This window comes from Xenopus laevis, chromosome 5S (assembly GCF_017654675.1).
Source record: "Xenopus laevis strain J_2021 chromosome 5S, Xenopus_laevis_v10.1, whole genome shotgun sequence".
Lineage (NCBI taxonomy): Eukaryota > Metazoa > Chordata > Amphibia > Anura > Pipidae > Xenopus > Xenopus laevis.
Genome location: NC_054380.1, coordinates 54,021,407 through 54,032,547, shown reverse-complemented (window position 1 = coordinate 54,032,547; position 11,141 = coordinate 54,021,407). Strand labels below are relative to the sequence as shown.

The following is an 11,141-nucleotide window of genomic DNA, read 5'->3' as shown; positions in this document are numbered from 1 at the left end:
TCCATGCAGGACGCTGCCACTTTGCACAGTGATTTGTCTAAACTGGAAAACTGGGCTGCAAACTGGAAAATGAAGTTCAATGTAGATAAATGCAGGTTATGAACTTTGGCAAAAATAATTTAAATGCAAGTTATATACTAAATGGCAGTGTGTTGGGAGTTTCCTTAAATGAGAAAGATCTAGGTGGTTTTGTAGATAACAAGTTGTCTAATTCTGGCCAGTGTCATTCTGTGGCAACTAAAGCAAATAAAGTTCTGTTTTGTATAAAAAAGGGCATTAACTCAAGGGATGAAAACATAATTATGCCTCTTTATAGGTCCCTGGTGAGGCCTCATCTGGAGTATGGGGGCAGTTTTGGACTCCAGTCCTTAAGAGGGATATAAATGAGCTGGAGAGAGTGCAGAGACGTGCAACTAAATTTGTTAGAGGGATGGACGACTTAAATTATGAGGGTAGACTGTCAAGGTTGGGGTTGTTTTCTCTGGAAAAAAGGCGCTTGCGTGGGGACATGATTAGACTTTACAAGTACATTAGAGGACATTATAGACAAATGGCAGGGGACCTTTTTACCCATAAAGTGGATCACCGTACCAGAGGCCACCTCTTTAGACTAGAAGAAAAGAACTCTCATTTAAAGCAACGTAGGGGGTTCTTCACAGTCAGGACAGTGAGGTTGTGGAATGCACTGCCGTGTGAAGTTGTGATGGCTGATTCAGTTAATGCATTTAAGAATGGCTTGGATGATTTTTTGGACAGACATACTATCAAAGGCTATTGTAATACTAAACTCTATAGTTAGTATAATTATGGGTATATAAAATTTATGTGAAAGGGGGGAGGGGTGTGTGTATGGATGTTGGGTTTTCATTTGAAGGGGGTTGAACTTGATGGACTTTGTCGTTTTTCAACCCAATTTAACTATGTAACTATGTAAGTACACAATTAATTGTATTTTTACCTGCCTAAATATAATATTATCTATTTAATCAGATGGTCTAATACAGAGCCTCAGGGACTCCACTAAGAACCTTACTCCAAGTAAAGAATGTACCATTAAGATCCACCCTCTGTACCCGATCCTATAGCCAGTTGCCACATTTTAAAGATAAAATTACCGGCCAGTGGTGGGGGTGGTACTTAAGGGGCGGGACTTAACACAAAAAGGGGAGGGACAGTGTGGCGTGCAACAACAAAAAGACAAGCTACAGTGTTGTGTCAAATAAATGGTGGGTCCACATTGTCCAAGGCAAAGGAAATGTAAGTTTTCCTTGGCGGCCAAGAGATTTTATAGATGGTATTACAAATCACTGGCAGCTACATTTCCCATAAATGTGTATTACTGACCCAGCCCCAGCAGGTTTTTCCCTATCTAGGCCGGGCAACCCTAGCATTGGTCCAGGTCAGAGGAAGGCTAGCAATACCATTGTTATGTGCGTATTACCTCTCACAGCACTTACTGGTAGGGTTGCCACATGACCGGTATTTTACCGGCCTGGCCGATAAAAATGAAGCTTTATCCCAATTTAATTAATACTGGCCTCTATTGTAAAATAAATTTGAAAAAATGCATTTTTAACAAACCCCGAAAGGAGCTGCTTGTTATCACCTGATTTAAACTTTTCAAATGTTTGTAAACCAGACTATTTTGTCTGTGGGATTTTTTGCAAGTTCCTTAAATAACTGTATCCTTCTTGTTTTAACTGTTACCCATAACTTTACCTTTAAGCGAATTTAATGCGCCTACAAAATTCGTTATATTCGGCGTTTAGACGAATAAAAGTGTCGTGACGGTGGCCTTTATAAATACCACGCCCAACTCACTGTGATGTCATTTCCGCTTTTCATGCGCGCAAGGATGGAAAAGCACGCTGCATTTGGAAAGACGACAGAGAGAGCATCCGCCATGTCTCATCGTGAGATGGCGACGATGGTGAGACTTCTTGACAAATACAAATATGAAGATTGGCGGACAATAGCTAAGAAACCACCTTTTTATAAGAAGACCATTATGCAAAAGATTGCAAGGATTTTAAAGAAGCAATATGGAGTGGATAGAGACATCAGACAGCTGCAGAAAAGGTGGTCAGATCTGAAGTGCAGAGAAAAGAATCAACTTAAAAAAATTCGTGAAACAATAAGAAAAAGTAAGTATTTAATATTGTTAATCAGATACACATTTTGAAATCATTACAAATTTTAAATACTTTAATGGTTATTGTTTAAAAAAAGTTTTCAAAAATCATGTTTTTGCCGGTTACATTTTCAGTTGATTAATGATGACATTGTGCATAGTTCGATTATATTTTATTGTCGTTTGTTAATGGATTGGTGATTGTCGTATTAATCTACGTATAAATTTCTTTTTTCAAAATTTGTGTTCGTGATTGGTTGTCTCGTTTGTCGTATTGATCAGGGGTAATGGTCGTTTGATGTCGTGCAATTGTCGTTCGTGATTGTTTGATTGTCGTATGTGCCGTGCATTTGTCGTTTGCAATTGATTATCGTTTGATGTCGTGTAATTGTCGTTTGTGTAATTGACGTTTGTAATGGATTTTCGCTTTATGTCGTGCAATAGTCGGTTGTGACTGGTTGTCTTGTATTGGTCAGTGCATTTGTCGTTTGTAATTTTCGTTTTGTGTCGTTTGATGTTGTTCTGTTTTTCGTTTGTGGTATTGTGTCATGCATTTTTTGTATTATGACGGTGATTGTCATATTGTGATGTCAAATTTCGATGTGTGCAATTATCTGTACATTTGCTAAAAAGGCTCAAGTTTTGCAATGTCCTACTAAAACTAATCTAATACAAACACAGCACTTTTTAGTACCACCCCCACCAGAATCAAATTTAAAAAACTAAGTAATTATCATATTTTGGTGTTACTTTGGTGTCCTTTAAGTTTACATTTAAGCACTTTTTATAGTAATACTAATCTAGAGTGTTTTTTATTTTTAAACTGACTTTTAGTTGCACCTTAACTTTAGTTTTTATTTTTTATTTTTATGTTTTTTTTTTTTGTCTTACAAATGCACACATAATCTGCTTTGCAGCAAAATAGACAAATGTTCTGTTTTTTTCCAATAGAATCTAAACAAACCAACCATGACAGGACAAAAACGAACAAACACCCTTCTTCAGACAAACCATGTCAAAGTAAGAAAAAGCATTCCATTATAAACATTACATCATAAATTTTGTTTAAGCAAAATAATGTATTAGTTTTATAATATGTTCTTCCATACAGATTCTTCTTCACAAACAAAACCTGTTGCAACAAAAGGTCAACCTGCATCTGCAGACATCGAAGTTTCTCTAAGTAAGATATTTCATGCCTGTTTTAAGCCTTCTATCAAATTTCTTTAGGAAATATGTTATACATTTTGTCTAAATTGCCATACAGATTCTTCCATACAAACCATGCAAGACCCTTCATCTGGCACACCCACTTCTTCAAACATCGAGGATCATCATAGTAAGATATTTAATGCATTTGATAACTTTGTGTGAAAATTATTAGGTGTGTAAAATGTTTTAAAATATATTTTTTATGTGATTTGACATACAGATTATTCTTCACAAACCAAGCATGCCACTTCAAAAACTGCTGAACCCACATCTGACATTGGCAATTTTCAAAGTAAGATATTTTACTCGTAAGCACTGTTACAAATGTGTTAAAACACTAGTTATAATTAACTTAACTAAATTAAATTTTGTATTATGTTTCTTATCCGTAAATTAGTCATAATGGAAAAAGGTTACATATAATCAAAGTCATCTTTTTAATAAAGTATTATTCAAGGCAAAATAATGTTCCTAGTATGCAAACACATCTCCTGAGTAGTATAAAAATATAGCATTTTTACAATAAATTGTAGGCTTTAATATAGAAATGCTTTCTTTAAACATATGTCCTAACATTGACAACACTTTCTAAGACATCCTAGTTATATAGTGTCTATAAGAGACCATTACAGCAGTATACAATTATATGCACACTCCAAACTACTACTTTTATTTTTAAAAAAACAAAAAGTTAATCTTGCAACTACACACATGATAAGCAATTTTTATTAAAACAAAAATGTAATGAAATCAAAAGCGAGGTCAGCCATTGCTTTTTCAAACAGAATATAGATTGCATACTATTGTCTAATGAAATCATTCTCTACTTGTAGCTATTAGAATGGAAAACCCTGAACAAAACAAGCCGGAACCTTCTATGAATGTAGTGCAGATAGATTATGGTTTATCCCCATTGGACTTTTTTAAACACAACTGCAAAAGGTGTTTTTCACAATTGCATTAGTTATAATAACTAGGGATGTAGCGAAGTGTTCATTGGCAAACTAATTTGTGCAAACATCGACTGTTTGCGACTGCCGAATGTTTGCGGAGTTTTTGGGTTGACGCTCAATTAGAATAAAAAAAAAACCTTCGACCATTCAATGGTTGAAGTACTTCCCCTTTAAAAATCCTTTGACTTTTTACTTAGACAGGTAAAGATTGAATGTTTTTCCTTCAATCGAATGCCTAAATTTGTTCAAATCGTTCAATTAGAACGATTTTAGCGTTTGATCGAAGTTCGCGAACGTTCGCATTTTCGGTGGAAGTTCGCAAAACGTGTTGGCGAACATATTTTCGGAGCTTTACTACATCCCTAATAATAACTAACCACAACAAAAGATTAAACATTGAGATATAGTTTAATAATCTTTATGTTGCTTTTGATACATTGTCTGTTATGTAGTGAATCTAAAATGGAATTACAATTTTCTTTTCTTTTTAGATTTTTCAGAAGAGCTTATGGAAACTTGCAACAAACTAGAACGTGATGATGCTGCATCCCAGTGCTCTATTGATTTGTTCAGTTATCCTTCAGAAGAAATTGTTGAATTGAAACAAGATGTCAAATTTATTAAGTTGTTACTTCTACGTATTGCAAAACATCTTTTCAATACTGAGGAAATATCAGATAATGAATGTGTTCAAGTTTCTAACAGTACTTAAATCTGAGATCTGTTTACGAGTATTCTAAATAATCCTTATTTGTTAATTGTATTTGATATTTTTATAAGCATCATGATATTCTTTTAACATATCATGAGCGAGTTGATTTATAAGAGAAACCTTTTTGATATTTAAGATTTGATACATATAGCACACTGGTGTTCTTCTGTGACTTCTACAAGAAGTTTTGTACACTGCACGATTATTGTTTCTTTAAATTTTAAGCATGGTGTTCAATAGAACATACAATCATTACAATTCAGCTCGTCCATCTGAACAAGGCATAGCAAAGGTGTCTGATGTTATTTCTAATGTTTGTACAATTCTTCCTTGCTCCAACTGACTCTGAATGAGAAGCGTCCATTTGATATAGCACACTGGTGTTCTTCAAAAGTACTTGTAGAAGTCACAGAAAACTGCACGATTAGTGTTTCTTTAAATTTTAAGCATGGTGTTCAATAGAACATACAATCATTACAATTCAGCTCGTCCATCTGAACAAGGCATAGCAAAGGTGTCTGATGTTATTTCTAATGTTTGTACAATTCTTCCTTGCTCCAACTGACTCTGAATGAGAAGCGTCCATTTGATATAGCACACTGGTGTTCTTCTGTGACTTCTACAAGAAGTTTTGTACACTGCACGATTATTGTTTCTTTAAATTTTAAGCATGGTGTTCAATAGAACATACAATCATTACAATTCAGCTCGTCCATCTGAACAAGGCATAGCAAAGGTGTCTGATGTTATTTCTAATGTTTGTACAATTCTTCCTTGCTCCAACTGACTCTGAATGAGAAGCGTCCATTTGATATAGCACACTGGTGTTCTTCTGTGACTTCTACAAGACGTTTTGTACACTGCACGATTATTGTTTCTTTAAATTTTAAGCATGGTGTTCAATAGAACATACAATCATTACAATTCAGCTCGTCCATCTGAACAAGGCATAGCAAAGGTGTCTGATGTTATTTCTAATGTTTGTACAATTCTTCCTTGCTCCAACTGACTCTGATGGGCAAATTCACTAAAGAGTGAAGTACCAGCACTAGAGTGAAATTCCGCCACTCTCAATTCATTTCTATGGGATTTTGAAAGGCTTATTTATCAATGGGTGAAGTGAAAGTTCACTCTTTGATGAATACGCCTTTAAAAATCCCATAGAAATGAATGGAGATTGGCGGAATTTCATTCTAGTGGCGGAACTTCACTACTGACTTCACTCTTTGATGAATCTGCCCCACAATGAGAAGGGTGCATTTGATACATATAGCACACTGGTGTTCTTCAAAAGTACTTGTAGAAGACACAGAACACTGCACGCTAAATCATTCATTATTTGCTTTCAAATTTTATCATGATGTACAATTGAACATACAGCAAGTGCTTCATTCTAATTAAGCACCTCAAATTAAAATCATTAAACCAACCTGGTTGATGTAAAAAGTTTTCTATGTTTAAGTAAACCATTCTAAAAAATATTGTGAATGTTATTTATAAAAGAGTAAATGATAAACAAACATTAATAATGTTAATGGTATTTTGCAAAATACAAGTTTCTTCCTTTGCAAGTTGTTTTGTGTTTCATTTTCTCCTGTTAAATAGATGTCAGTTATTTATATATAAAATTACATATATATGGTCAAATTTGACATGGTAATGTTCAGCCTTTGCCGTCAATTAGGCTGCATAAAGGTAAGATTATCTTAAAAAAATAGCACATATTCAGCTCACACCTATAAATGACTGGTCCTATAAATGCGAATACTTAAGTAAACCAAAGGTACAACAGTCGAAACATTTTGATTAATTTATCAGTTTACCACATCACAATTAGATTTGTTTTTGCTACACAGATTTATAAGGTTATATCTTAATTATTATACCCTGTCAGTTCTAAGTAACGTGTGTTAATGACAATGCATGGACAAAATCTAGACAGAATACCACACAGTAAGTTATACATTTTTAATAAAAACAAAAAAAACAAACATTACAAATACACAAGGAAAAGAGGTTCTACACAATATACAGACAAAACAAATTAACTTTTTTCAAGGGACATGTAAATAAAAACAGAAATAGACAGGGAAAACGTTACATGTTAAGAATACAGAAATACGTAGCAGTATTATTTGTAAATATAAAAGTTACTTTATAAGTTACAAAACTTTCAATAATAAACTAAAACTATATCAACACTTTTTGTGAATTTCCACCATTTCTATGTTCTCCAGTCTAGTCACCCAGTCCCTTTCTCTTCCTACCCAGACTGCTTCTTTCTCCCACCTTCTTTTACACAGCAGCTACCTCTCTTTGTCACGGTCTTGTTCACGGTCCTTTTAAACTCCCTCTTCAAACAGGCTTGAACTATTTTTCCCCAACCTTTCCTTCTGTGAACACCTGCCACTTCTGTTTCTACTGAAAAACTTGTGGGTTTTCCAGTGTGTCTGCTTCAGTCTTCCAAAACAGATTCTTACAGCCTTCTGTCCCTCTCTCACCCCCTCCTTCAATCCAGTAGCCACTTCCCTTTCCTAGTAGTATTCTTTTGCCCGGTGGCTTCTTCTTCAGCACAGTACTTCCCTATCATTGTGTTATCACACAAGGCTGTAGCCACATTTAAGTTTTACAAAGAAGTGTAATATAACAGGAATTTTAATTTAAACAAACACAAAAAAAGATTGGCAAACGACAAGGCTGATTTACTAGTTTAAAAGACAGGAATAGACCCCTTATAAATGATGGGGCCATAGGTAAACAATGGAAAATGTGAATTCTGAGGATGTAAATTAAGGTAGGTTCCATGATGCTGTAATGCATATATCTCTCGCTCACTGCTCTTCTGATTACCTAAGCAAAGATGGGTAAAATAAAAAAACACAAATTAGTAGAATTCACAGTAGGCAAGAGCTTAGTCTACATACAAGCCGGATTGAAAACAGTCTAGTGTTCAGTCCCTTCCAAGACAAGTTTGCATATTAATAGGTTAAACATGCAATCTCTTTTCTAAAATATTTTTTTAAGGAGGTGTGGGTTATAAGTATCTCAATAGTTTCAAAACTTGTAAACAAACATTTGTTAATATTCAATAAAAATCTTTTGCACTTTCTAATGGCATACTCAAGACAATCTTAGAAGTCTTTCACAACACATGAAATGGTTACTACTGCATAATTTAAAACTGTAGAGAATTTCTACTCCTTGGGCCAACTAATCTCAATAACACTATTAAAGTAGTGGCTCATCATAAAGTTAAATTTTAATATGTTATAGAATATAATAATTTATGTATAATTCAAAAAAACTTTACAATTCCCCTTTATTTTATCAGTATTACAGTTATTATTCATTGCTTCAGGCTCTTTACAGCTTTCAAGTGGGGTTTACTGTCAACATATATTATTGATATTTTTAAATACTTTTACCTATTCAAGCCTCTCCTATTTGTATTTCAGTCTCAAAATCATATCAATGCATGCTTGCTAGGGGAATTTGGACTCTAGCAACTACAATTGTTAATAATTTAAAACCAATTAAAGACTGTCTCAGATTGTCCCTCTTTCTCCTCGAACTGCCTTCCCGCCAGCTTGAATGTGAAATCTCTAGTGGTATAGCACTCACTGCACTTTGTTTTCTAAAATTGCCCAAAGTTTCGTCATGAGGCAACTTTTTTTCCATGCACTTAACTTAATTGATAACATAATTGTTTTTCATCTTTTTATTAAGATTTTAAAATGCCTTTTGGCTATATTTTAGCTAGTTTTTAGATAGTCTTCAGCTGGATGTGTTCCAGTTACTAGGGTGGGTCACTGCCCATTGAGATCAGGCTTCCTGGTGGGCCACAGGCACACCAGTTCAACATGGAGCGTTGTCCAAAGCTATATTATACCGTGCAAACCTACTCCCCAGCCTTTGCCTCTCAATGACCTTGGACAACTTGAAATGCAACAATAGCTGAAGAGTCCAAGTAGTTTTCTATTCAGACCTAAGCATCTTCACTCTGAGCTTTAACTGTGGCGGTGTCATAAGCGTGGCGTACTTGTTCTTGCACAATATAGTAGATGTACTTTAATAAAAATAGTAGTCTATCTTCTGATGTGGGCCAGGTGCTGAGACTATATCCCAGGCTAGCATAGTCTGGACACCCTAGTTGACATGATACTATGATATCACTTGTATTATAAGGGCTAATGTACCCCCTACTGTAAATGATAAGGATATTAGAAGTCACTAAGGGGTTGTTCTGTGACCATATAAAGGCACAAGGCTGCAGGCTGAGTTATACAGGGAACTCTGAGTATCACTCATGTATTATAAGGGCTAATGTACCCCCTACTGTAAATGATAAGGATATTAGAAGTCACTAAGGGGTTGTTCTGTGACCATATAAAGGCACAAGGCTGCAGGCTGAGTTATACAGGGAACTCTGAGTATCACTCATGTATATAAGGGATAATGTACCCCCTACTGTAAATGATAAGGATATTAGAAGTCACTGAGGGGTTCTGTGACCATATAAAGACACAAGGCTGCAGGCTGAGTTATACAGGGAACTCTGAGTCTCACTCATGTATTATAAGGGATAATGTACACCCTACTGTAAATGATAAGGATATTAGAAGTCACTGAGGGGTTGTTCTGTGACTATATAAAGGCACAAGACTGCATAATCTTTAACATATTTTACATTAATTACACAAGTTAGAAAGGCAATATGGATGGATGTGTACAGGATCATCATGTCTACACATCTGTGCTCCTTTGATTATTTTTTACCCGGCCTAGTTTTTTCTCCCATTCCAACCCTGGGTACAATCCCATTACATACTACATACATACATACATACATACATACATACATACTAAATCATTTAAATAAATTACCAAAATATATATAATTACCTCTTTCCAACATTTCTTTGAACACTGTCTAGTAATTTGACATTAGCATAAATGTTCGGCTCAAAAAAAGTTCGGAAACACGACTTTTACACGAATATTTCTTACACACAATTTGACCGACATTTTTATTTTGGAGGGCCTAATGTGTCGGCAAAATTGTCGGCCAAAAAAATGAGTTTACGAGTAATTCATAAATATGTCGGAAAAAGTGGCGGCTAAAAAACCACGCCCACTTTTAACGACACTAATTCAAAAGTGTCGTACATGTCGGAAAACTGGCGGGGAAATGCTCTGTGAATTTGTCGGCTGTTGCTACGACACTTTCTACGACATTTTAAAGACATTTTTTCGTTCCCGACACTTTTGTGAATTCCCCCCTATGAGTTTGTGCCAGCATAGTTTTATGCGTAATAGATCTTGGCAGACTAATTTAATTTCGTTTTATGAGAAGGTGAGCAGGGACCTAGATTCAGGGAAGCAATGTGATCTACTTTGCTAAAGCATTTGGTACAGTGCCACACAGAAGGTTACTGGTTAAATTAAGGAATGTTGGCCTGAAACATAGTATTTGTACCTGGATAGAGGTAAAGTTGCTGTACCATGTTAGCCAGTAAAAATGTTACAGGGCAACCCTTTTGAAATAAAAAAATAACAAAAGTGGTATAAAGGTGATACCTTTATGGGCTAACTAATATATTCATAACAAGCTTTCAGAACATTTTAATTCCTTTTTCAAGCTGATTACAGCTTTCATTCATTTTGTAATCATCTTAAAAAAGGAACTAAAATGTTCTGAAAGCTTGCTATGATTATATTAGTTAGACAATAAAGGTATCACCTTTATACCACTTTTGTTACCTGGATAGAGAACTGTCTAAAAGATAGATTACAAAGAGTGGTGATAAATGGAACATTTTCTAATCAGACCAGTGCTGTTAGTGGAGTACCGTTGGGCTCTGAACTTGGTCCTCTGCTTTTCAACTTGTTTATTAATGACCTGGAGGTGGGTATTGAAAGTTCTATTTGTATTTTTGCTGATGATACAAAGTTGTGTAGAACTATAGGTTCCATGCATGATTCTGCCACTTTGAAAACTGTGCATCAAACTGGAAAATGAGGTTCAATGTTGATAAATGCAAGGTTATGCACTTTGGCAAAAATAATATAAATGCAAGTTATACACTAAACGGCAGTGTGTTGGGAGTTACCTTAACTGAGAAGGATCTAGGGT

At 35.0% G+C, this 11,141-nt stretch overlaps 1 protein-coding gene across 1 annotated transcript; it reads left to right on the top strand.

The window, feature by feature from the left end:
- The first annotated feature begins 1,222 nt into the window (after positions 1 to 1,222).
- On the top strand, positions 1,223 to 5,841 carry LOC121394220. Its single transcript, XM_041564573.1, has 6 exons — positions 1,223 to 2,144; positions 3,083 to 3,151; positions 3,243 to 3,314; positions 3,399 to 3,470; positions 3,564 to 3,635; positions 4,788 to 5,841. Exons 1-6 carry the CDS (start codon positions 1,826 to 1,828, stop codon positions 5,006 to 5,008), a joined length of 825 nt encoding a protein of 274 aa, XP_041420507.1. The 5' UTR covers positions 1,223 to 1,825; the 3' UTR covers positions 5,009 to 5,841.
- Positions 5,842 to 11,141: the final 5,300 nt, after the last annotated feature.

What these genes read in the sequence shown, in the direction of transcription:
- LOC121394220 (XM_041564573.1), top strand. Translation starts at nt 1,826, where the DNA reads ATGTCATTTCCGCTTTTCATGCGCGCAAGGATGGAAAAGCACGCTGCA. An exon ending in TCGTGAAACAATAAGAAAAA is followed by an intron (nt 2,145 to 3,082) that starts GTAAGTATTTAA and finishes TTTTTCCAATAG; the next exon opens with AATCTAAACAAACCAACCAT. An exon ending in TTCAGACAAACCATGTCAAA is followed by an intron (nt 3,152 to 3,242) that starts GTAAGAAAAAGC and finishes TCTTCCATACAG; the next exon opens with ATTCTTCTTCACAAACAAAA.